The sequence below is a fragment of the Amblyomma mixtum genome, chromosome 10 (genome assembly GCF_055824585.1).
Source record: "Amblyomma mixtum isolate Tamu chromosome 10, ASM5582458v1, whole genome shotgun sequence".
NCBI lineage: Eukaryota > Metazoa > Arthropoda > Arachnida > Ixodida > Ixodidae > Amblyomma > Amblyomma mixtum.
Window position 1 is genome coordinate 38,049,514 of NC_143021.1, and position 27,237 is coordinate 38,076,750.

The window sequence follows — 27,237 nt, forward strand, 5'->3', positions numbered from 1 at the left end:
GTTCTCTTGGTCAGGTGAATCTTCTACGGATGGATCGGAGAGGGCGAATGAGTCTCGTACGTCGGATATTTCGTCGAGGAAAGCAATCGTCGTTCCTCTGTTAACGTTGTGGGAATCCTGGCTTTCCGCCGTCGCCTTTGCGCGGCTGTGCCGGCCTCCCGCGTTGTTTCTCCTCTTTCCCTTGCTCCTGCCTCAGGCGGTGGAGAGGCGGCTGGGTGACTAATCACTGTCATTTAGCCACAGCTCCGCCCCGGCTCCCCAAGGGCCTTTGCCATTGGCGCCTTTTGGCGGGAATACGGGACCCACTTTGGGCGGCCGCACACCGCGCGACCGTCCGAGCGGGGCCCAGAGAGAGAGATCCCTCCGAGACAGCGTAAGGTGTGTACGTTACTGTTTGTCCGTGCCGGCCTTTCCCGTTCGGACCAGTGCTTACTCGAGCTCGCCCGCACGTGTCCTTTGACCTGCAGCGGCTCGAGCCTGTCCAGCGGGGTCCAGCGACCTCCGACAGGCGTACCTTGCGTTGTTTGCCCACTCTCTCTCGCAACCGGCCCAACGGTCGACACGAGAGAGAGATCACAGCACTGCCGCGGGGACATTCTCCTGCAGCGGCGTGCTAGCGGCGCGCATTACTCGAGTCGCTTCGTGCGCGCAGCGGAGCCTTGCTCCTCGCGCGCCCCCGGGATGGGGTGACGATTGAGTGTGTGTGTACTGCTGAAGGACGACGTGAATAAACGTCTCCTTTGTGAACGTGGAGGCCTATTTCTTTGCGGCGAATCGCTCTCCTCCCAGCGGAGGTTGAGTGCACTGCATCGGTGTCCCAGTGTGTGTGTGGTGACGGCTGATCGGGGCCCTTGGCTCGCGCGAAGCTCGAACCCGCGGTGGGTGGTGGCCTGTGTCCACTTAGAAACCCACAACGTGCCGGTATTCTTCGCTGAAGTTTGTCAGGAGTACTTCGGCTTGTCCTTTCCGGAAATGTGCGATGCCTCTGGCGATGCCGATTTCTCGGTCGAGAAGCAACTGCATGTTCCCCTCGATAATGGCTTCAGTGTTATCCACTTCCGTGGCGCCTACGGTGATGATGACGCTTGAGCGGGGTGGGACACTCACTTGTTCCTCCAGGACACTGTGCGCAACGTGATGTTCCGGAGTTCTCATCGACGGAATGGCCTCGTCCGTGGAAAGTGTGATCATCTTGGATCGCAGGTCGATGATCGCCTGATGCTCATTGAGGAAATCCATGCCCAAGATCACTTGGCGGGAACATTGCCGTAGCACTACGAAGGTCGCGGGATAGGTATGTCCCTTGAGAGTCACTCGCGCTGTGCATCGTCCTGATGGCGTAATGAGGTGGCCCTCTGCGGTGCGAATTTGTGGGCCGTCCCAAGCGGTCGTTACTTTCCTCAGCTGCGCAGCGAACGGTCCGTTCATCACCGAATAATCGGCTCCTGTGTCAACTAGAGCGGTAACTTTTCGGCCGTTGATAACGACTTCTAAGTCGGATGTCCTGGCTCTAGTGTTGCATGTCGTCTTCGGCGTCGGGTCACGGCTTCGTCGGATATGTGAATTGTAGGTGGGGCGTGTGGTAGAAGCTTTTCCTCATGACGGCGTCGTTTTGAAGGCGGATCGCGTCGTGGTCGAGGCTGTTGTTGCATGCGTCGTTGCCGTAGTAGGTGCGGCGTCTTCAAACGGCGTGGTCGCTGGAGGATCTTCATCGTTTCCTCGGCAAGCAACCTGACCTCCACAGGTTGCTTTGTTTAGTTTCCCCCACGCGGGCTAGGGGACCTTCCTCGGACAGCCGCGGCGTAGCTGCGACCCGGTGATGCAAAACGTGCGGTGGACGGCGAAAAGGAGCGGGAAAGACGGCTTGACAACACGTACTCCCCTCTGTGCAGGTAGTCGTCGATTTCCCGTGGTCGCTGGCCGGGGAATGGTCGTGGGGCGTCGATGGCGAAACCACGGCCGATGTGTCTGTATGGGCAGTGGTGAAGTACATGACCGGCTTCGCCGCAGTGCAAGCACAGAGGGCGGTTATTGGAAGTCCTCCAGTCGTCGCACTTCCTGGGGCTTGGGCGCCGGTCGTAGGCTGGGCGGGCGGGGGCAGGGGGACGGCGTTCGGGAACAGCTGGTTCACGTCGAAGAGGCGGACTTCGGCTCTCGCGCTGGGGCTGAGGACTGCGTAGTGCAGCGGCGTAGGTTAAAGGGGCTGCGAAACACTGCCTGGGGGAATACCGGCTATACTTCAGGTGGGTTCTTTATGTCACACAGATGCTGACTTAAGAAGAATTACAGGAATCGATGCACAGGAACGGAAGTTATTCAGTGAAGAAATTTCAAAATACAAGCAAACAAAACGCTGCCCTCAACTCGATTTTGGCGGGGCTTCCCACTCTTATTTCGCTCTCCCAATGACGGCACCTGGCGCAACCAATCAAAACAGCCAGCCAGAGCACGTCGCGGAAATTTCTATTCCATGGTTGCCTGCTCTCTGTAACTCGTTCTTGCTGAGACTGGCGGCGTTGTTTCCATGCCAGAGCGCCCCTGGTGGTGTATTTTTATTTTACTTGCTTTGCAGGGCTTTTATCTAAGACAAGCAAGTTGTTTTTGTTGATCTAATATAAAACGCAGACAGGTGACAAAATGTGTCTCTATTTATTCACACAATTTGCAGTATAGTTACTGTTTGTCCGGTCATCAAGCTCGCGCCAGGTGATGTCATATTCGCTGCTAAAAACCCGCCACTGTGTGGCGACACCATCAGAGCCATGAAGTTGTTTTTGGGAGGGCATTAAAATATTAAAAAACGGAATGTACCCTGTATTACCGACGCTAATAGCACCATTATGACTCACTGTATGCAATCAACAGGCAAAACAGTTAACTAAGATTGTGTTTCTGGGCCCCTTTAAGGCTGGAGCTTCAGCAGGAGGCGGCAATGCCCAGCGCATGCTGCACTTCTTCACGGACAATTTCCTCAAGGGTCGCGACTTGAGGCTGGTTGGAAGATGGTATCAGGCGACGCAGCTCTTCTTGTACAATTTCGCGGATAACATCCCGCAGGTTGCCTCCGAATGCTGTGCCAGTCGAGAGGGCAGTCGAGGTCACTTGGGGCTGTCGAGGAAAATGACGAGCTCATGCTTCCAAGGTTCTCTCAATGGCGGCCGCTTCAGTGGTGAATTCCGCAACCGTGGTCGGTGGATTGCGGGTGAGACCGCCAAAAAGTGCCTCTTTAGCACCACGCATCAGAAGCTCCACTTTCTTATCTTCTGTCATGTCAGGGTCGACTCTTCGAAAAAGGCGTTTCATATCTTCTACGTATGCGGTCACGGACTCGTTCGGGTGTTGGATGCGTGACTGGAGAAGCAGCTGAGCTCTTTCCTTCCTGATGATGTTCGTGAAGGCCCTCAGGAACTCCCGTTTGAATAATTCCCACGTCGCTAGAGAATCTTCGTTGTTCTCGAACCATATTCTCGCTGGTCCTTCCAAGGCGAAGAAGACATGGCTCATTTTAGTCTGGTCGTCCCAACTGTTGAACACGGCGACACGCTCAAATTGTTCTAGCCATTCCTCGGAATCCTCGCCCGGTGAAGCGTGGAACATGGGCGGCAGTCGGGGCTGGTGTAAAATAATGGGGGCTGGTGTCGTAGCCATGGCTGAAGTCAAAATTGATGGGTCCTTTTTCGCTCGCGTGCGGTCAGGTAGCAGTCCGAATTCTGGTGGACACCTCTGAAGACGATGGCTGCTTCGCCCTTCGCCTTCGGGGGGGACGGCGCCGGCGGCTTTCGCGGGATCTTCTTCGAGACGGCTCGGGCTGCTCTGATGGCTCCCAGGGGGTGAGGGCGACAGGGACATCCGTTAGCACCTCCACTAGATGTCGCGTAGTGGTGACTGAAGTCCGGCGAACAGGAACACAGCGAGAATGTCTTCGAAGCGAAACTCTTTATTCGGGCTGACTTGCGCCCGCAAAGAACCGAATCACTCGGCAGCGGCATAGCAACGAGCGTGCTCGGCGGTCGTCGAACAGAATGCCCTCCGCTGTCGGCTGTGCTCCTTTTGAAGCCGGCAGCGAATCTTCAAGATAAAGCTTTAGAAGTTACTAGAACATTCTGGCACAAACTAGAGTCGGCTCCGTCCGGATGCGATCCATCGAGATAATTCTAGGCACGTCTTGCATCACAAACGAAGCGATAAAGCGGCGTGCCGGCAGCCTTGAAGCATGAACAAATAAACACAACAAACAAACGCTACAAAGACTCGCGGCAATATGCAGGGGCTCAAAAAAGGGTTCGAGATCGGGATGAGGCTGCAGCCGTCTTGAACAGTGAGCACAGTGAATGGCAGAGGCAGACCGTGTCGAGAGATGAAGACGTCGGATGGTGTAAAGACGACGGCGCCGTCAGATGCGGTGAGGCAGGAGACAGGAACAGGAACAGATGAGCACGGAGGAATCTCGATGTCGTCACCCACAGACAGTTTGCCCCACGAAGATGATGTATCAGGTGAGGTAGCACTGCACGGAAGAAGTTCGAGCTCGGCACGAGCGCAGTCGATGAGGGCCTCATGTTGGGAAAGAAAGTCCCAACCTAAAATAATGTCATGCGAGCACAATGAGAGAACGACGAATTCAACAGTATATAAAGAACCGTGAATGATGACCCTGGCTGCGCAGGCGGCTAAAGGCGAGATTCGCTGCGCATTAGCTGTATGAAGCGAAAATCCGGATAACGGCGTCGTCACTTTGCGAAGTTTGCGGCACAGTTTCTCATTCATCACAGAAACAGCAGCGCCAGTGTCGACAAGCGCCAAGGCGGTGTGGCCCTCCGCAGAAACGTCGAGCACATTCGCTGGGGACAAACGGGGTCTTGAACTTGTAGCCGAATACGCAGTTCTTGCCTCGGGAACTGCGGCAACTAGTTTTCCTGGCGCATAGGGGAATGAGGGCGCAGTGGCGAAACAGAACGGCGCCGCGGGGATGGCGAACGGCGGCGAGAATACGGGCGGCGATCGGAGGTATGAAGCTGTTCGGCAGCCGACGGACGTGGCGGGGGCTGTGGTGCCGCGTAGACGTAGGTTCTGGGGTCATCCACGGGTGGTGGCACACAGCGTCGGCGCAGGCGCACAACGTGACCAGGGACGCCACATGCATAGCAAATGGGAAGGTTGTCACGGGTGCGCCAAGGGTTGACACGAGCAGGAGGTGGTCGGGTTGGAAAGGCAGGTGGCGGCGTCGGAGGATAAAATGGGACAAACGGCTCGGCTCTTGGTTTTCGGACTGCGTAGGCGGTTTTCGGACTGACGGGCGTAGGCGGAAGGAAAGATGACTGGCTTGCGTCGGTGGACATAGCTGAAGCGAGTGTTCTGCTGCGAAGCTCCAGGACGTTGGCCAAAGGCTGTACCCAGCACAGCTCCACCAAATTGTAACAGGATTTCCGGGGAAAATAACTTAACAGCTAGCCAAAATGCCGGTCCGAGCTTCGGTCATCCAGCCAGCGATCTCGTGCCGCGCGCTAGCGGAGCGGCGCTTCAACCACGCATAGTTATACCCCGTCCCTAAATTTGATAGTTGGCAGCAAGGGTCTTCACGAGGATTAAATGACCGCCCTAGATAGCCTGGAAAGAGCCACTGCAGGCTCTGCTTTGCACAAGCAGGTGCGCGTAATGCAGTTTTATAAAAAAGGAAATGGCACATTTGGTGGCCTTAGTATTTTTGGCTGTTATGTGAAGAGTCAACTTACAACGAACATCGGATATAATGAACAGAATTCGCATGACCGTCAGGTTCGTTATAAATGGGCTCGACTGTACTTTCAAACGGCCGGAAAAACCTTTTTCATGCTTCAAACATGGACCTTACGCGTTAGGCTATACCTTCGCGCCAAGGAGGCATTTGTGCCATGGTCACTGAACTGCTGCCTGTATGAGCAACGAGAAATATTGAGCAACAAAATTATTTTTTTTGTCGTGATGTTGTGTTTTTTGTGGGGGGGGGGGGGGGGAATACTTCAGCAGTCTCTTAAAAAAGACATTAAGATCATGCGAACTCTTCGTGTTTATAGGACCACTTAGCGTGTGGAAAACCTGCATGATGGAACTTCAGTAAAACTTGGGTTGGGCCTAGTTGGTACAGTATGTTGTGAAGGTGTAGGCTGCGTAACCACAGGACGAACCACGAAGAAAAGACACAGAGACACACACAAGCACACTAATGCGCTTGTGCACTTGTGTGCGCTTGCGCACTTGTGTGCGATAGTGTGCTTGTGTGTGTCTCTGTGTCTTTTCTTCGTGGTTCGTCACGTGATTGCGCAACCTACACCCTCACAACTGCATGATGGATGAACACGCAGAACTGCCGCATTCAACGAGGTCAATGTTCAGAGAACAGTGCTCTTTACCGCAGAAGAAATATGCTCCGCAAGTTCAAATTCCTGTCTGGTTCCGGAATTTTGATGTGCGGGCAGAGTAAGGGAGTCATGGTGGCATAGGACTTCAACCGAGATATCTGAATTCGACGAGATCAAGCAAGCTACGAGAAGGGTCTAAAAGGTTCCTAATATTCCATGCAACAAAGATAACAAGAAGCCTCGGAGATGGCCGAGTAGCCTAAGGCATCTCTAAATGGAGTGTTTCCATTGCACCGCCACTGGTACGAATCCAACTCGGAGTATGGACACCCTTTTAGTTGTTTTTTTTTTGCTGCGTCAGCAGTATAATAATAGAGATTTATTCATCACAACGATGAAAAGGGCCAAGGAAAAAAGCCAGCAAGGCTTAACGAGCCCTCGGCCCCTACATATACAAAGGCATCAGGGGAACAAAGAATACATATTGTGCAACAGTATCACAATAACAAAAATATTACTACAAACTTTTGATGCAAACATTGAATAAAAAGGAAAAATGAAAAGATTATAAAACCAGACTAATTTTTGAAACACAGGAAATGTTTCCAAAGGTCACGGATCGGCGTACTAATTAGTCAATATTTTTATGATGTAACGTGTTTAGGTGTTTAGGCAGCTGGAAGGCAGTCATTTGTATTCTGTAGTTTGTTCTTGGAGTTTTAGTCTGCCACGGGGAGTGTTGTCTAGTGTTATACAACTTCTCGCTCGGCGTAAGGCAGGCCAGTGTCCCCAAATAATCAATATGACAAAGTACCGTATTTACTCGCATAATAGGCGCACTTTTTTTCCAGAAAATCCGGCTCAAAGTTCGGGGTGCGCCTATTACGCGGGGTAAAATTTCCGGAAATTTTTCGACCCGCAAAATTGAACATACCGCATAAACGCACTCGTGTAGGCCGCACCCCGTTTTCCCGAAGAAAATATTAAAAAAAAAATGTTTAAGGGCCCCACCGAAACTTTCCACGACCCACGCGGGAATAGCCTTTGAAATGCACGCATCGAGGCCTCCGCGATCAGCTCCGGCTGCGCGCAACGGCCGCTTGATCGCGGAGGCCACACACGCGCAAAGGAGCTTCCAGACGCCGCCCACGAAGGGCGCCCAAGGCCAAGCTTATCATCATCATCAATGTTTTCTTCCGCCGCGAGCGTTCACTATCTATATCGCCATCAGCATCACCAGCTCCAGGTTTTAAGCATGAAATGCTTTTAGCTCCCGTTGTCGGCAGTGTGGTGACGTCACGCCGAGACCGAGCGCCAACATCCGGGCACTGAAATCCACTCATCCGGGCACTGAAATCCACTCATCCGGGCACTGATATCCACTCATCCGGGCACTGAATTCCAGTCATCCGGGCACTGAAATCCAGTCATCCGGGCACTGAATTCCAGTCATCCGGGCACTGAAATCCACTCATCCGGGCACTGAATTCCAGTCATCCGGGCACTGAATTCCAGTCATCCGGGCTCTGAAACGAGAACATCCGGGCACCGTACGAGACTTAGCGAGATTTAACGAGACTCTCTAAGCCCTCCTACGCGACCGGCATGCAAGCGCCGGTTGGTCTCCAAACGAGACAAAAAATAACTGCTGCCAGTGCCTTCTCAATGTTTATCAAGATATCAGTGGAGCTGTGGGTTTGATAATGCACGGAATTATAATTTCCGATTTCTAATAACGCGTGCAAAAAGCACATAAATGCCATGTTGCACTTCGTTGTCATACGTGATCCGGGGGAGAAGCGCTGCCCACGAAGGGCGCCCAAGGCCAAGCTTATCATCGTCATCAATGTTTTCTTCCGCCGCGAGCGTTCACTATCTATATCGCCATCAGCATCACCAGCTCCAGTTTTTTTTTTTGCCATCAAGTGCCGGGATCAGCGGTAGCTCGTAGTTCATCGTGGTTTGTGGCTTTGCCGCCGAGCGTTGCTGTTTTAGCTCGATGGGCAAGCACCTTAATAGCTACACGGCTGGGAGTTTGCTCTCGAACACGGCAAGCGTGCGGCAGGTCGGAAACTCGACGTGGCCGTGAAGTGCGGCAGTTGCGTCTGTGGCGTGCCTAAATTTTCGTGCGCGACTCCAGGCGCCGAGGTTTTCGTGGGCCTAAGTCGGGAATGTTTCCGGCTGGAGATGAAACTTTCCAAACAGACGTTTAAAGTGAGCATCCCTGAAAACTGTGTGTGGCTGTTCTACACGATGTCGTTGTACGTGCTGTGGGTCCGCAGCAGCACTAGTGTGGACCAGTAGTCAGTTCAGCAAAAACTTTGTTAAAATAAAGATTGGGGGTGGGGAGCGGCGAGGCGTCGGCTTGCAATTGTGTAAATACAGTATTGATCACAGTGCCAAGTTCGGGGTGCGCCTATTATGCACGGAAATAAAAAAATCTGATTTTTCGCGACGAAACTAGGGGTGCGCCTATTATGCGAGTGCGCCTATCATGCGAGTAAATACGGTATTGTCACATATCATGTCTAAATTCAGGTCACCACCAAGTATTATCTTTAACTTTTTTTCATTTATAAAGGCAAGAAAGTGGTCAATGAAATTAATGAAGTTCGAAATGTTTCCGTCTGGTGGTCGGTAGATTACAGAGAGAACCATGTCGCCAGTAATTACAGTCAATATCTCATAATCATCACTGCAAACACCTGCAAAGCCTCCTTTCCCAAAAATAACCGCACTGTGTGCGGCCTCCACCCTTGATGCATGCCACACACTGGTGGGCGCACATCCGGGCACTCACTGGTAAAAATGCACTTTCAACAACCTTCACCATCCCCCCATCCCCCATTGCCCACCTGTGAAGCGGATTGTAGTGACTAACCTTCTGCTTCCCCCTGCTGCGCTTGCCGTCTCTTGGAATCCACTCTGTTATTCTTAAGGACCACCGGTTATCTTGCCTTCGCATTACATGCCCTGCTAAAGCACGTTTCTTCCCACGTTTGTTTCCTCACCCACTCCACCCGCATCTGATCTCGTAACGTTACACCTATCATTTTTCTTTCCATAGCTCACTGCATTGTCCTTAAGCTGAAACCCTCTTTGTTAGCCTCCATGTTCCTGCCCCATAGATGAGTACCGGTAAGATAGAGCTGTTGTATACTTTTTTCCTGAGGGATATTGGTAAACCACAATTCATGACCTAATAAGGGAGTAATTACTCATTGGCATCCACCCAAGCGCAGCCATACGGCTACAAAGGAAAGCTATACAGCTTTCTCAGAAACTTCGCAGTTAAAGAAAAATTTGTCCTGGTCCAGGGTTTGAACCCAGGACCACTGCTTCACCGGAGCAGTCGCTCTACCAATTGAGCTAACCAGGACGGCAAGCTCATGGTAGGGCGAGAGCGAATTGATCAATAACTCGAAGTGGGAACTGTGTTGGCCAAATGTTTAGGGGAATCCCCCAAGGTGGAGTAGATTTGTAATAAGGGAGTAATTACTCATTGGCATCCACCCGAGCGCAGCCATACGGCTACAAAGGAAAGCTATACAGCTTTCTCAGAAACTTCGCAGTTAAAGAAAAATTCGTCCTGGTCCAGGGTTTGAACCCAGGACCACTGCTTCACCGGAGCAGTCGCTCTACCAATTGAGCTAACCAGGATGGCAAGCTTATGGTAGGGCGAGAGCGAATTGATCAATAACTCGAAGTGGGAACTGTGTTGGCCAAATGTTTAGGGGAATCCCCCAAGGTGGAGTAGATTTGTAATAAGGGAGTAATTACTCATTGGCATCCACCCGAGCGCAGCCATACGGCTACAAAGGAAAGCTATACAGCTTTCTCAGAAACTTCGCAGTTAAAGAAAAATTCGTCCTGGTCCGGGGTTTGAACCCAGGACCACTGCTTCACTGGAGCAGTCGCTCTACCAATTGAGCTAACCAGGACGGCAAGCTTATGGTAGGGCGAGAGCGAATTGATCAATAACTCGAAATGGGAACTGTGTTGGTCAAATGTTTAGGGGAATCCCCCAAGGTAGAGTAGATTTGTAATAAGGGAGTAATTACTCATTGGCATCCACCCGAGCGCAGCCATACGGCTACTATAGCTTTCCTGTATAGCTGTATAGCTTTCCTTTGTAGCCGTATGGCTGCGCTGGGGTGGATGCCAATAAGTAATTACTCCCTTATTACAAATCTACTCCACCTTGGGGGATTCCCCTAAACATTTGACCAATTCATGACCTGAGAGAACCTGCCATATAAGCTCCACCCCATTCGTATTCTTCTAGTTATTTCCCTCTCATGATCCGGATCATCGGTCGCTACCTACCCTAAGTAGACATATTCCCTTACTACTTTCAGCCCCTACCAAGTGCGAACTTCTGTTCCCTTGCTAGACTGTTGAATATTACTTTGGTTTTCTGCGTGTTAATTTTTAGCCCCACCGTTCTGCTCTGCCTGTCTACCTCATTGATCATGCTTTGCAGTTCATGTCCTGAGTGACTTAGCAAGGCAATGTGATCAGCGAATCGCAGATTACTTAGGTATTTTCCATTAACTCTTATCCCCAACTGTTTGCAGTTCAGGCCTTGAAAGCCCTCGGAAGGCTGTGAATAGCATTGGCGAGATCGCGTCTCCCTGCCTGACGCCCTTCCTTATTGAAATTATTACTGACTTTATGGAGAGGTATGGTAGCTGTGCAATCGTTATAAATATCTTCCAATATTTTCACATAACACTCTTCTACACCCTGATTCCGCAATGCCTGCATGACAGCTGAAGTTTCCACTGAGTCAAATGCTTTCTAAAATCAATGAAGGCTATATATAGGGGCCGGTTATATTCTGCGCATTTCTCTATCAAATCATTGATAGTATGAATACGGCCTATTGTCAAGTATCCTTTATGAAAGCCTTTGGTTGATCGAAGTCTAAGGTTGGCCTGACCCTTAGATTACCTTAGTAGATACCTTGTATTATTTCATTTCATTTATTTCATAATACTGCAGGCCACTGCTTGGCCCAAGCAGGAGTGAACATACAATGTTACATAACCAAAAGAATAAAGTTATTCAATATTAGCAGCACACGGAAACCAAAAGAATAAAACCAAACGAATAAACTTATACAATATCAGCAGCACACGGATACAAAACATGCATATAATCAATATTAGCAGGTAAGTAGACGATTTAATGCGTCAGAAAAATTTTGCGAGGAAAAAACAGATTCTGGTAACGAATTCCAATCTTGCACTGTTCTAGGGAAAAAACTGTATTTAAAACTCTTAGTTTTGGCAAAAAGGGGAGTAAGTGAATGTTCACGAACGTTCCGAGTCCTTCTCACTAGAGGACGCTTAATGCACTCCGGAAGCTTCAGTTTATTTTTACCTGTTAAACTATTAAACAAGAATACCAATCTATTAATCTTTCGGCGGACTTCTAGTGTAGGAATGTTATTTGACATCATTAACTGCGATGGAGAGTCTTCCCTTTTGTATTTTCCGTATATAAACCTAACCGCTTTCCTATTTACTTTTTCAAGGACCATTATGTCCTTTTTCGTGTACGGGTCCCAAACGACTGAAGCATATTCAAGTAACAGACAATAACAGGCAACAGACATTAACAGGCAACAGACAATAAGCTGATCAGTCTGTAATTCTGCAAGTTCTTGAGGTCTCCTTTCTTATGAATTAAGATAATGTTAGCGTTTTTCCAAGCTTCCGGTACGCTCGAGGTCACAAGTCATTGCCTATACAGAGTGGGTAGTTTTTGTAGCACAATCTCTCCTCTGTCCTTCAACAAATCCGCTGTTACCTGATCCTCACCAGCTGCTTTCCCTCTTTTCATTACTCCTAAGGCTTTCCTAAGGCTAACACCACGTGACTCGCTGCAGCTGCAGCCGCCACGCTAGGGTTGCCACGCTGCTACTCCGACCACTGTGTGCCGACCGCCACTTCACCATACGTGGCCATGTGATTATGTATGTGACTCGGAGTTCGTTTAAGGAGGTAACGCCGCTTTCTCATGCAGTTTCGCCATGGATGAGAGTGTGGCTGACAGTGTGCCTGAAATGCCTGCGAGGCGTTTCAGGTGTCCAACCAAGCGTAGCTACGTGCAGTGGAGCTTTCATTCTATCTAACTAGGTTTAGAAGAGTGAAACCACTGCCAATTTTTGAAGTGAAACCTTCACTGCGCTAGCTGCTGAGCATTTCACCGGGTCGGGCACAAGGCCACAGCTGTGCATGCGCCATTTCCATGGCAGCCGGTTGGGTCCCGCCACAGGTGTTCGCCGCGCGCCGGTGCACCATCGCCACCAATGCCCCAGTCTCCTCTGCGTCACTGCACATAACGTCTTCACTCATCTATGCGCCTCACCGCGCATGCGCCATGCTCTTATTGCAGCGGCGCGCGCAGCTGCACTCGCTTGTCAGGGTGATCGTGAGCTTGCGCTCGTTTGTCAGATGCTTAATAGATGAAGAGGTGGATGGCAGGTGTACGCACTCAGTACGGCATCAGCAAAGGTTGTGAGTAGCTACGTCAATGGACCCCGAAGTCGTAGCATGGTACAAGGCCAGCCAACAATGCGAGAAGGAAGCGAGGAGGGCCTAGCGTGCGGCTGAGACACCCGAAGAACGGCTCGCTAAAAGACGACAAGAAACGGAGAAGCGACGACAATGAGTAGCAAAAGAAGCCGCTGCCTCGACGTCTGCTCAACAACAGCAGATAGAAACAAAGTCAGAGAGATGGACTAACCATGTGATTCGTCTCAGTGAATTTGGGACTGCAACGAGGCAGTTTCACCGGAAAATCACGGACAACCCATTCGGTGGCATGTGAGAAGCTTTCGCGTGCACACTAAGTTTAACCAAGCTAAACCAACAGCAATTTTTTTTCAACGTGCGACAGCGCACGCTCGTTTTTGCATTTCGCCTCCATCGAAATGCAGTCCTCAAGGCCAGGATCGAACCCGCAATCTTGGATCAGCAGCCGAGCTCCACAGCCACTTTTTTTTCTTTATTATGCCACTGACCCATCGCATGAGAGGCTTTCTTTAGCACCTGCTGTCGGAAACAATGAACGCTTAAAAAGTAAATGTTGCGCTACCCACTGTAGTGGCTCAGTGTTTAGGGCACTCTGCTACTTATTCGGTGTACTCGGCTTCGAACCCGGTGGCGTTTCGATAGAGGTGAAGCGCAGAAGGCATCCGTGTGCTGTCAGTGCACGTTAAAGATCTCTAGTTATTCAGGGAGCCCTCCCATACGCATTCGCTCTTTCTTCTTTGACTTCCTCCCTTCCCTTGTGGCGCGGTTGTGGAGTCCATCGAGAAGTGAGACTGTTACCACGCCATTTCCTTTCCTCAAAAAACCACCACAACAACGTCGTTGCACTAATGTTTCATATATTTGTGGCAAATGATGCAAAGAAAAAGAAGGTATTCTCAATCGGTGTTTAAAGTGCTATGCACAACTAATTTCATTGCGCTTTTTCTTCTTTCAAATGATGCCCTAGATAATAGCATACCTGGATCACCATGTGGTATTCACCTACGGCCGCTTAATAATTTAGAAAAGAATTATTCTCTCATGCTGATTCTGTTCCATGAACCAAACGATGCTATAATGTGTAGTTGAACTTTAGGTCCCGTGAGGAGCGGAAAAGCTGTGATATAAACGCTGATACATTGTTTTCAATAACTACTGCACATAAGCCAGCCTGCTTCATAGGCTAGAATTGCAACTAATTACATATTAGCAGTCATATTGCCATTTTTTTAGTGCCACATGTAACCTGATTTCAACTACACGTCGCAGCCATCGCTCTGTTGATGAAATCAAAAGAGTGCCAAGAAGAAATTCAAATATAATTTATTTCTTGGTCGTAGGCGAATACCACGGGGTGCTCCATGTAGACCAATGTCAAAAGCATCGTTTGAAAAAAAAAAAAAAACACTCAAGCAAAAATTTGGTATCTATAGTCCTAATGCTAACAATTTGATTAAAGCCATACGCAAACATGTACAGGGGGAGGAGTAATAACTCAATCACATAAACCTGACGTACAATGCTTTAGAATTGGTGCTAGTACATTACAGAAGCGTCAGTTAGGCTTCTTCCCAGACACCTGACTTCATTCAGTTTTGTTGTCGCATATACTGGGTGCCATTTTCGCACTTTCTAGTGCAGACAGCTTTGGACGGGCAAACCTACGCGCTAGACTATCTCATTTTGTGTGAAAAAAAAAGTGTGCTGGGTGTGCAAAAAAAGTGGGGCTGAACCGAGTCCTGAACCGGTTCGGAACGGTTCCTTTGAATCGTTCCGGTTCAAGTTCAGCTCCAAGATGGTGAAAAAAAATATGGGTTCGGTTCGGTTCCGGTTCTGGGCAAAAATTCAGGTCCGGTTTTGGGTTCAGGTTCGGTTCCATCTTCATCCCATCTTTCTGCCTTGTGTCTTTTTTTGCGCCTGTAACCAAAGATGAACAGTTGCCAACTTACCCAGCAAGGCGTTCTTTTAATCCATGAAATCATATTTTATATAGTACGTTTGTGGCTTCGCTTTTTAGCAGCGTCAATGAGCCGTGACAAGAGTTCCCAGTGGGAAAAGAATAAAATCATTTGAAGCTGAGGAGAAGTAAATTAGTGCAGTGTTTGTGCTTATAGTACAGCTCTGTGTGTCATGTTATAGGGTCTCATAAAACTGTAGAGTGCCTTTTTTCCACAACATCATTTTGTCCTTGTCAATGCATAGTTTGGAATGTGGCGACATAGTTGTTTTTGCCGCATAAATGTATATCGCTGCAGTGTTTAGATCTTTTTGCATATCGTTTATTCCATAACATTGCTGTCTCATCTAGCTTGCATATTTAATTAAGCACATATTTTAAAAATAATATCAGGCCAAAACAAAATGGGAGCACCGCCCATATACAACATAGTTTTTCACCTTGTTACATTCAGCTTCAGTGAATAATTATAGCCTGATTAGTTGTACATATAATCAGCACTTGCGAAGTATATTCATTATATATTGTCATGGCTTGACGTACAGGCCGGTGGTGAGAACAGGTGACAGCAGGAGACACAAAATCGGACAGGTCCGCCAGCAGACGATTGCTCCTCGTCTTTCTCATGCAGTCACTACACTGCCTCCCCCAAGCATCATCCCAATGCTAGCCTGAGAGCAAGAACACCCAGCACGTCCTGCTGGCCGATGAGGGCAGAGGATCATCGTGGCTTATGCTGGACTACGTTTCAGGGACGACGTGAGGACGGTTCTTCGGGCAGCACCGTTAAGTTCACCGTATACAGGCCAAAGTAGCGCTTCATGAGTTTGTTGGAGAGACCTCAACACCATACCAGCATCCACACCTTGTCCTAAGGGACGCCACGTCAACAGAGATTGTACCAACAAGCATCGGTATGCTGTTGGTGTTGGAGTCTAGTATCTGCCAGGTTTTCTCCGCGCGCTCGCAGTCTAGTCTGGCACCATCAGCTAGTCTGGACTAGTCTGCTATCATTGACTCCTGCGGCATCATAGCGTCAAGCATCGTGGTGACCTGTCTGCCATGTACGAGCTGAAACTGGGACATACCTGTGTTGTCTCCTGGACATATACTGGTGTGGACAAAGAAAAAGAAAGAATAAAACAGAATATAGATGAGTCTAATTAGAGTAGACTCCCTGCACCACGGAAGGACATATATTACATTGGGGCAACCTAACAAATTGAAAAATATTAAGACCCTGCTTGGACCACATATGTGCAACAGGCTTAACCCAATTGGAAGATAAAAGAAAAGGCCCAAGGGCAATGATAATTTTACCCAGTGGTATTATAAGCGAATGTAACATAGGCAATGGCCACGCACATGGCGCCAGCCATCTCAGCCTCTCTGTCAGCCCATGGTACGCAGTTGTCCGGTTGTAGCTGGTGCAGATTAGACGGAGGATGTCCTGTGTGAGTTGCGCCAGAAACTCAGCACCCCGGTCAGTGATCAAAACGGCAGGGCCACCGTGACGGAGCACAATACACTCAATAAAAAAAGTTCAACAGCCATCACCGACGGAAGTGACTGGGACTCCGCGTATCACGTTAGGTATTCCATCCCTGCAATAAAGTACCTGTTACCCAACTGCAACATTGGAAATGGGCTGAGAAAACCCGTTCCGATTGTGTGGAACAGAGCAGGCAGTGGTTCAAGTGACTGGAGAAGACCAGTTGGTCGTGTGGGTGGCGTTTTCCTCCTTTGGCACTCTCGACAAGTTCTTATGTAATGACTGACGTACTTAGCAAGTTTCGTCCAGTAGTATGTTTCTTGAATACGTGAAAGTTTCAGCTGTAGCCAAGGTGATCAGCTGTACGATCGTCGTGACAAGCTTCAGCAACCTCGGTGCATAGACAAATAGCCACAACCTCTGGCTGCTGTTGGAAGTTCTGCTTGTACCATGCATTACAGTGAAAGCTCGTTAATTCGAACCTCGATAATTCGAATTTTTGGATAATTCGAACTGCACTACTTGGTCTGGCCAAGCTCCATAGAGAGCTGTGTATAAAAAAGCCCATTAATTCGAAAGCGAGTTGGTTCCGCTACAGATAATTCGAACTAGGTACGCGCCGGCGCGTCTGGATGGCTTGGCACACAGCACGTGGCCAAAAAAAAAGCACCTCCGCATAATTAGAGGCTGCGCATGTCCTAAACGGGGACAGTAGATGGAACCAGATAAAACCGTGAAAGGGTGGTTAATGCCTAAATGGCGCTATCAGCGGCGCAGCAGCCGGGGGCGCCGGAGGGTAGGGGTTGGCGGCCGCGGTGGCGGCTGCCTACCTTCTTTTCCGCGCAACCGCCGAAACTCGGAACTAAATACTCGTTAATTTGAGCCCTGTTAATTCGGAAATACGGAAAAGTACTGTCGGCGTGGTCCCAGCCAACGCCCATGAAAGGCTATGACTTCAAACGGGCGCTACAATGTATGTGCAAAAAAACTTTTTTTTTCTTTGCGAGTGTCGTCCATCCTTCTACTTATCAGTCGCCAACAGAAGCACGCGGTCAGCCGCGATCATGACGCCGGCTTTTAGCATCGTTCGCTGCAAAAGGCGTTTGCTGCTGTCACGCGTTCCAATGATTGAGTGGCAGTAGACGGCGTCCGCCCCAATTGTCCATGGCACGATAAGGTGAACAAGCGCTGGCACTCTGCCAAGTTAGCTTCCCCCCCTTGCTAGAGCTAACGTCGAAAGGTAAACACACTGTGATGTTATTGCTGCGCAGCATCTTGGCGCAGTGCCAAGAAATGCGTTGTGCACCGTGACGGTGCAAAACGAAGGGAAGCGTTCACGACTGACACTTTTTTTCCAAATTCTTAGGCAAAAATCGGGGTTGGGTGGGTTCACTATGCAAGTGCGTTCGTTACAGGAGTAAATACAGTACATATACCGTAATGCAAATGGTTCTCGTCAGTTTTTTCGAGGCCATTTGATAATTTGAACATCGAATAATTCAAACTTTTTTCCTAGTCGTGTTAGGTTCGAATTAACGACCTTTTCCTGTATCCTTAACGTCGGCGGAAGAAAATGTAGGGCACCACCTCTCGGTGGCCTTCCAGGTCATCAGCTGACCAATCTGAGGATCATTGTATTGCCGAGCACACGCATCTGCCGTGTCCAATGCCCCAAGGAAGCCATCCTCGTCGTCATTTTCGCCTCCTGGCGCTGCCTGCACAGGGGCTCGAGACAGGCAGTCAGCATCATGATGTTTGCAGCCAGATTTGTGTATGATGGTGACACCATACTCTTGGAGCAGGGCAGCCTGCGGGATCCTTGAGATTGGTGAGCCAACACAGCAAATGTTGTTCGGTGACCACACGGAAATAGCGGCCGTACAGATAGGGCCAAAATTTGGCGATGGCCCAGATGACAGTGAGGCACTTTTGCAAATGCCATCGTAAATGTAAGTACGCCTTATAGTTCTTCGATCTTACTACTGCCTACAAGTAACACTTGGCATGCCATACAGTAGTCCCAATCTATCATAACATTCAATGGACACGGATGTCGAACATTATCATTTATTAGTGCTAAAGTGTGGAATGGCATTTGATCCAGCATTAAACATCCTATCCAGCATTGCAACCACTCTAAAACGTACACCTCGCCCTGCTAGTCAAATGTTTTAAAGTTGCAGCCGTAATCAACTGCCTGAAACTATTGAATGGTTCCATGACTAAGGATCATATCAGTGTGAACTTGGTGCATCTTTTTCTGTGGAATAATGAATAAAAGGACAAGAAATGCATATATTTGCCGAAAAACAAAATTTCATTGTGAAATGAACGCCCAAAACAATTTGCCGAATTTTCTGAAAATATAAACTTAATGTCTTACCCCTAGATGTAGCAGCCCTGACAAGCATGTGAGAAATTAGTACTGTTGGTATGAATATGTTGTTTACTTGCTAGGGGGTGCAGGCAAGGGATTCATCTGCAGTTTTGGCTAATGGCTCTTGATTCTCAGAAGGCAGCTCATGTGTCTGTGAGCAACTGCACGCTCCTGGGTAGTGGCTGACCTCTACAGTGGTGGGGTGCACTCCTTGCGGTGCATACAAAACCAGCCAAGATGGTGTATTTGGGGAATCGTCATGGCCATCATACTGGAGCCTCCTCGGCATGCTCACAGTTGGCAACATGCTTGTGTTCTGTGGGGTAGCAGTGCAAGAGAGACCCTGTCCCCAAAAGAGTGATGGACCAATTGCTGATTACAGCTGTGCTCTGCTTTGAACTGGGCTGGCTAGAGTAGCAGCTTGAGACATGGCGCTCAGGTGTGGCCTCCACCTGTGACGCATCCGTCACGAAACAGTGCAAACCCCGCCTGAGTTCTGCGCTCGTTGCTGTGCAGGAGGTGTTTGACCTGCGGTGCGAGATAGCCTTCAACATGAGCCTGCTGTACCTGAGCAGTGGCAACACCGAGCTGGCCAGCAGTGTCATTGCACAGAACTGCATCATCTGAGTGCGCCCTCCGAGCAGCTGATGAGGAGAAGACTGTGCGAGGGCAGTTCTCGTGCAAACCTTCCATGATGGACTGCCATGCGTGGTGTCACATGCTGTGCAGTCATAAAGTGTTTGCCACTGTCGTATGCCACCCAAGTCATTGGTCCAACATGCCGTGATTAAGTGTGTCAGGTTCCCTGACTAGCTAGTCCCAGTTTGCAGTGTCACTTTCTGTTTGTGTCATATGATGTACTGGGCAAGTTTTCGTGCAACAACCTCATTGCGTTCAAAATAATTTAAAATTTCAAAATAAATAATGCTGGCATAATCACTGGCCGCAGAGATGTATTATTTTAGGAGCATTAAAAGGAGTGCAGTTGAGGAAACTGTGTGTGGTGAAGCCGCCCTGCAGCATTTTCCTCATTTCTTCAGCGTCAAACACCATCAATTTATTTGTTTATTTATTTATTTATTTTCAATACTGCAGGCCCCTTTTATGGGGACCTAGCAGGTGGGCATACACAACATTTACACTGAGGCAAGAGCTACATCACACAACACAAGGAAATTGCACAATGAGGCAAAAACACATGCCTAGATAAATCCTGTAGAACAGTGGTTCATTTGCCTAACTGAGGACAAGCGATGTACGATGGGCTTTTGACGAGGTTATCATAAGAAGTAATCAAACATGGTTAATAGTGAACAACATACACGTAGAAAGGAAAATAAAAGAATTAGAGAAAAAAACCTTGGCGCTCAAGACCAGACGCGTATGTGATGAAAACAATATGAACACTGAAGGATTACAGACAGTCGAACCCAGGAAGACAAACTATGACTACGCAAGGGGTGGTGCACTGATTAACAAGACAAGAAGGAAGAGAAGTGAAACGGGTAATGAATACCCAGAGGCCCATGTGTATCACTGAGAGCGCTACTCTGCAGCAGCAGTGGCCTCGAGCCTTGTAGCGAATGGTTTAAGGTCGGGGCGTGGGTAATCGAGGCATCCAGTTTGTTCCACTCGCGGATGGCGACAGGAAAAAATGAATGTTTAAATGCATGTGTGTGATAGGAATAATCAGTTAGAGTGAGTGCATGTTTGTGTCGTGTCGGTCGAGTCTGGGACGGGCAAATATATTTTGACACGTTGGTGTTATAATCGTTATGCAACAGTTGGTATAAAAATTTTAAACACGTGTTTTTTGCTCTTATGGCGAGCTCTGGGAGACCTGAAATAGCTGCAAGGTTCGATGGGGAGTCAGTACACTTGTATATGTTATGGGTGAGCTGTAGTGCCTTCCTTTGTATTTTTTCTAGTTTTGCTATGTTAGTGGTTGTTTTCGGAAACCAAACTGTGTGGGCATACTCTAAAATAGGTCTTAGGAAGGTTTTGTATGCTAGGAATTTAGTAGATGCTGGTGCGAGTCGGATACATCTTCTCGGAAAAAACAGCTTTCGTAATGCTGCCGATGTTACATTAGCGATGTGTACGTCCCATCTAAAATCGGCGGTTAGTTTGACACCAAGATACTCATGCTGGAGGACTTTCATAAGTGGCCTACCGTGAATGCTGTAAGGGAAGGATGAGGATACTTTTTTTCTGGTTACTGACATGCACACTGATTTTTTAGAATTAACGGTCATCTGCCATCTATCACACCAATCCACCACAGCGTCAAGTGATTGGGGAAGCGCAGTGTGGTCTTCTGGACTTTCTATTTTTCTGTAGGTGATGCAGTTGTCTGCAAATAGCTTAATGTTACAGTTAATCTGAGCGGTGATATCATTTACCGTATTTTCCTATGTATAAGACACGCCTTTTTTTCAAAAATCTTGCTGGTGCGTCCTATACAAGGGTGCGTCTTATACGCGAATTTTTCGGTTTTTTTTGCGAGTTCAGAAATTACTCAGGTTCATGTTCAAGCGTTTTTCACCAAAAAAATATCACTACCAATAACGCGGTTGTAACACGGTTAATACTTGAATACCGGGACCGCCGTGCGCAACATTTTTAGGTGAACTGTATCATCAAACGGAGATGACGACTTTCGAGATCACAAACATGTGGCTGTTTTGGAGGCCCCAATGAAAAGTAATGTGAAATGCCAAAAGATGGCGACAATCGCGCTTCTCGCCATTGTCAAGACAAGGCGGCATTCTTTTTAGTCACCCTTTGCAACTTTGCTCCGTGTACGCAATATGTACGCAGTGCGAAGAGAATGTTTCAGCTGCGTTGCCTCCAGAAATGGGCGAACTTTCTGATAGCGCATCCGAAGATGAAGACTTCGAAGGTTTTAAGTAAAAAAATAATGTTGTTATGGACACAAGGAGAGTTCTTTCATTTTTTGTTCTTTTTTGCGAAAACTTGCGCTGGTGCAGCGCGAGTGTTGCCTTTTACGATCACTCTCACAGGTACGGTGCATTTCGCGATGGTCGTGCAAGTGTGTTTAATTAAGCCTCACTAGCATAACTGGGTAAACGGGGTGCGTCTTATACACCGGAAGATATGGTATATAGATAAAAAATAGAAGCGGGCCAAGAACAGAGCCTTGCAGAACTCCCGAAGTGACCGCGGTTATTCTAGAAGGCATATTTTGAAAGATTAAAAATTTAGAACGGTTAGATAGAAACTCTTTGATCCAACCCAGAACATCCCCCTGCCCGATCATGCATTGCAGCTTTGCGATTAATTTGTTATGGCACACGCAATCAAATGCTTTAGAAAAATCTTGTAGTATTATGTCAGTTTGACTGCAGGTATCGACGCTGAGGGCCAAGTCATGAACGACTTCGATTAACTGAGTGATAGTCGACAGCCCTCGGAGAAACCATGCTGGTCAGGTGATATCAATTAATCATGCTCTAGAAAATCAGTTAGATGTTTTGAGATGATGTGTTCGAAAACTTTACATGCTTTGCTAGTCAGTGAAATGGGCCTGAAATTTGATGCACTATTGACATCTCCTCCTTTATGGATTGGAATGATTTTTGCCAGCTTCCAGTCATGCAGTAGTTTTGACACAGCAAGTGATTTGCAGAATATTATGCCGAGGTATTTGCTGCACCATTCCGCATATCTTTTTGAAAACGCATTAGGTATGTTATCTGTCCCGCTGGCTTTCTTCCGATCGATGTTCAAGAGAAGATAGAAAATTTCGTCATCAGTTATGTTTATTTCTCTGGTATCTGAAGTTCGGGTTGTTGCCATCTGGGGAATAACTCCGTTATCGGTGGTAAATACGGACTGAAAAAAGTCATTAAAGTAATTAGCCTTCGCACTGTTTTCCTCTGGTGTCTGTTCGTGTCCTGCTGTGTTTCTATTGCGGAAGTGGTTCCAGAACCTGTGTGGGCTACAAGTAAGAAAGTCAGGCAGCGTAACACTAAAGTAGTATTCCTTTGATTTCATCATTTTTTTCTTGAAGATTTCAATTGCACTGGCTAATTTTTGTTGTCTATCGGGGTTAGTACCTTTGGACTTATGGAGCAACGTAGCTTTTTCATCACTTTGTGTTTTGCATGAATGACCTCTCGCATGATCCATGGGTTCTTTGTTTTAACTCGCTTGTTTTTTGAGGGGACATATCTGCGTGTACAGTAGAAAATTATTTCCTTGAACTGAAGCCAGAAGGAGTTTACGTTCGAGCCTACTTCAGATGCTGCTTCGGCAAACATCTGAAACTCATGTGCAAGATATACTAGCGTCGTCGGCTCTATTAAAATTACTTACAGTCGATTGGGAAGAGCAGGTTGTTATTACAATATCGAGCGGTAGCACGCAGACTGGTACACTGTGATCAGAAATTCCGTCAATTATGTCAAGCTTAGTCTGGTGTATTGGGAAGTTCTTGCTTACAAGTATTAGTTCGAGAATGCTTTTTGCTGTGCCTAGTATGCGAGTTGGATGGGAGACTGTTTGATGTAGACTGAAATTCAGCATTAAATGAATGAGTGCATCTGAGGCCGGAGCAGTGTGGTGCAAGGTATCCCAGACAATGTCCAGAAGGTTAAAATCGCCCATGATGATTAGTCTAGAGTTCTGTACGTGCACTTGCATATAGTCGTGTACAGCACTCAAGCTGTCATGTCCAGAAGAGGGGCTCCAATAAACACAATATCCCACGACAATGCTGACGCCATCACATAGAATCTGGCAAAACACTGCCTCTCTTCCCAGGATGTCCGGCAGAGGGATAAAGGAAAAGTGGTTCTTTATCAACAATGCAACGCCACCACCCCGGGAAAGCCGATCTTTATGCATCACTGAGTAGTTCGGAGGGAAGATTTCATGACTACCAATATTAGTCGAGAGCCACGTTTCTGTGACAGCCACAATATCTGGATTTTTCTCAATGAGAACAATTTCGAGTGGCTCGACTTTATTCAGTACACTTCTAGCATTTATGTTCAACAATTTTATTTTTTTGATTGAGCTCTTCGACGTGCCATTCGCGGGCTGGATACGTTGTTGTTTTGGTTTAAACTCATGGTTTTTCAGCGCAACGGCACAGGGCCAAAGAAGAGAAGAAGGACGAACACAGCGCTGTTTACTGACAACTGTCTATTCAGGGACGCACACACAGCTTAAATACACTCAGACCAGCGCAGGCGCACACCGTGCAAGGTAAACAGGAAAAAAAACTCGTTTCACATCTTTATCGCAAAAACTTTGATAGGAACATCATTTCTGCAGTATACAGAAGAACTGAAGTATCGCTGACACATTCTGACCCTGCTCTCTGAATGTAATATGCCTCTATCGTTTCACGGGTTGTTTTTGATTTGCTTGTGCTCAGAATCCTCATTCCCAAAAACACTGGTGTACAATCCTTGCGAGTAGTGCAGTGCTCGACAAGGCTGGCACCTTCCCCATTCCTTATGCGTGCTCCCTGAGCCGGTCGTTGACGCAGCACCCAGTTTGCCCTATGTACGACCTGCCACGCGTCAAGGGGATTTCGTACACAACACCTGTGGCGCATTCCGCAAAGCGGTTCACGTGGCTCTTTTTACACCCAGGTTTTTTGTCTTCACCTGTGCCAACTGGCCAAGCTTCCGAGGGGCTTTTTGAGGCCATGGGATACTTTGTGCAAGTATGGCATCACTTCAGGCCTTGCTTTATCCTGCGGAGGGGTCATTGCCTCCTTGCCAGTTCCGGGCTTCCACTTCTTCAAGGGCGCTTCTACAACAGCGACAAAGCTCTCGTTTCAGTATTGATTCATTCTCTCTGTAGTCTAATGGCTTCATAATAACCGGTCTAATTTTGTTTTCAGCTGGCTTCCCCAAACGGTCGATACGCTCGATGGCCACTGCGTCGAGCTACAGTTTATCCTGAACAATATCTTTATTTACCCTTTCTTTAAGTGTTTCCTTGGCCTCTTCTTTTCTCTCCGCCGTATACAAATAAATTAGATCTCCTGCTTCGGTTGACCAAGTCGTCTATTCTTTCCTCTCACCTTTCTCTGACTTCGCTCATCTGAGCTCCTGGCAGGTTTTTCTAGTCTCGCCAGCGCATCAAGTTTATTGCCAGCCGCTTCTCCTTTATTTCTTTTATGTCTGAGGCAATATCTTGAAGCTGGGTAAGTATCTGAGCTGTGTCCGGTCCACGATTGGCTTCGATATCACTCCCCAACAATAGCAGTTTGTGCAAGCTTACAGTAACTTCAAACAACAGCCACGGGCACGGCAGCACCAACAAGAATGGGTTGCTAGAGCGAATACAAACGCCATAGCGTGTTCTCACCTGCACAAGAAACAAGAACGGATTGTCGGTGAACCGCATCCTGGTAGCGCTGCCGTGCCCAGTGGCCGCCACGCATGTGGAATGGCAATATATAGCCCAGTCTGGTGGTGTTGCCACTTGTCCGAGATACGTGTAGTGGTCTGCCCGTGTGGGCACGTGTAGCTGGTCTGGTGGGTGTAGGTCAGCAGTGTCGGATCCGTGGGTCATTCTTGAAGTCCGCTGCACGCTTCTATTGGCGGCATGATCTAGCAGGGCCAAGAAAAGCTGCACAAGAAACAAGAACGGATTGTCGGTGAACCGCATCCTGGTAGCGCTGCCGTGCCCCATGTGTGTTGAGTTAGGTTTAGTGGCTGCTGTTTTCAGTACAGTGTAATCCACTTATAACGATATTGAGAAAAAAAAAACAGGAAAATACTATCGTTATATCTGTACCAGCAAAAAAAAAGCAAAAAAATCACACCCACGTGTTCCTCCATGCATTTAGCCACCGCCACGGGTGTTCGTGTGCACCGGACCCGCAGTGTCTTGGCGCCGACTGAGCCTCGCCCGCCAGAGTTTCCATCAAAAGATATAAGTGCTGCATCTTGGTGCGCTTCCAAGGTCTGCACTGCAGAATGGAGGGGGGGGCGCGGTAAGGAAAGCAAACGCTTTAAAAAAAAAAAAGTAAATTCGAAGCGACAGAAGTGGGAGTTGGGTTCGGCCTTGCACTTAGTCGCCATTTTTACTCAGTTCACAAATGCACAAATGGGTGGAAACTACCCAGCCCTCCTCCCTTGATATCGTGGTAATGGCCATGCACCTTTTCCAGCTGATGGTGTTAACCAGTTTTTATGACTAAGCCAATTTTTAAGAAAGGTGATCGTTTGAACGTTAACAATTACCGTCCCATATCGCTAACTTCAGGTACCTGCAAGCTTATGGAGCATGTTATATCTAAATATCCTATGTCATTTCTGGAAAAAAATAACATCCTGTCTCCCTTTCAACATGGTTTTAGAAGAGGCTTATCTACGGTTACTCAGCTCGTCACTACAGTTCATGAATTGGCTTCATCGATTGACGATGCTGGACAGGTTGACGTCATTTTTTTTAGATTTCAGCAAGGCGTTTGATCGCGTCATGCACAATAAGCTCATCTTTAAACTTCAGCATCTTGGTCTTCCAACAGCATTTGTCGAATGGATTAAAACCTATCTTTCCAACAGAAAACAGTTCGTCGATGTTAAAAAATCTCATTCAGGTATTTTACCCGTTACCTCTGGTGTACCTCAAGGCAGTGTACTTGGGCCTCTTTTATTCCTTATTTATATCAATGATTTGGTTAACTCCGTAAATACGTCCGAAGTCAGTATTAGACTATTCGCAGATGACTGCATTCTGTTTAAGAAAATTAGCAGCACTACCGACCAAGAATGCCTGCAGTCAAATCTTAATAATGTCCTAAAGTGGTGCACCCTTTGGTCCATGAAAATATATAGCGACAAATCGGTTCTTCTTCAGGTTACTAACAAGAAAGCGCCATACAGTTTTAATTACGCAATAAACAATCTTCCACTGCTACAGGTGAGCGAATACAAATATCTTGGAGTCACCATTACAAATCGCCTTTCATGGTCCAGCCACATTAATAACATTTGCTCGTCTGCTTCACGAAACCTTGGCCTTCTAAGACACAAATTAAAACACGCTCCCTCTGAACTTAAACAACTTGCCTTCAACACACTAATTTGTCCGAAACTTGAGTATGCTTCTGTCGTTCCCCGCAGGGAGGCGTCTGCAGCATGCAGACGTTGGTGAGTGGCGACACCACGGGGTTAACCCGAGCATCCGCAGGGACATCCCCGCAGGGGGATGATGGTGAACAATGCGTCACCACGGACCCGAGCATCCGCGCTTAGCCGTGCGTGGCATCGCCGTGTCCGGGGAAAAGGGGATCCTGGTGGTTGAGCCGATGCCGAGCGTTTGGACCCTTAAGGCCCCTCGGCGGAGGCAACACACCACTTTGGCCCCAGCTTCCTGCAGACGGCACCTCCGGCCTGACCCGACCGGAGGAAATCGGCAGTCGCCTTTTCCTGTCCTCCCCTCTATCTTTCACTTTCCTATTTCCTTTCTTACAACTTTCCTGTATCCTCCTCTCTTCTTCGTTTTTTCCTCTTTTTCCTGGCGGCGAGGGTTAACCGTGT

At 48.0% G+C, this 27,237-nt stretch overlaps 1 protein-coding gene, 1 non-coding gene and 1 pseudogene across 8 annotated transcripts in view; 1 reads left to right on the forward strand and 2 right to left on the reverse strand.

Moving 5' to 3' along the window:
- The window catches only part of LOC149325605 (general transcription factor 3C polypeptide 3-like), a 129,708-nt gene extending 109,989 nt beyond the window's left edge, over positions 1-19,719 (forward strand). For 5 of the 6 annotated variants that reach the window (XM_089562363.1, XM_089562364.1, XM_089562359.1 and 2 more), the window contains one exon: positions 19,223-19,719. In XM_089562363.1, coding sequence (XP_089418489.1) covers positions 19,223-19,333 — 111 coding nt within the window. In that variant the 3' untranslated portion in view covers positions 19,334-19,719. Of the gene's footprint in view, positions 1-15,468; positions 15,752-19,222 lie in introns of all 6 variants that reach the window. The other variant, XR_016285907.1, reaches the window with a different exon arrangement.
- Positions 10,206-10,279, reverse strand: TRNAT-AGU (transfer RNA threonine (anticodon AGU)). The gene has a single exon. It is a non-coding gene; the product is annotated as a tRNA-Thr (tRNA).
- Positions 19,720-24,322: 4,603 nt separating the features above from the next.
- On the reverse strand, positions 24,323-25,648 carry LOC149325607 (uncharacterized; annotated as a pseudogene). Its single transcript, XR_016286197.1, has 2 exons — positions 25,519-25,648; positions 24,323-25,318 (listed from the first exon to the last, which is right to left on the reverse strand). The product of XR_016286197.1 is annotated as an uncharacterized LOC149325607 (transcript).
- Between the last annotated feature and the right edge of the window lie 1,589 nt (positions 25,649-27,237).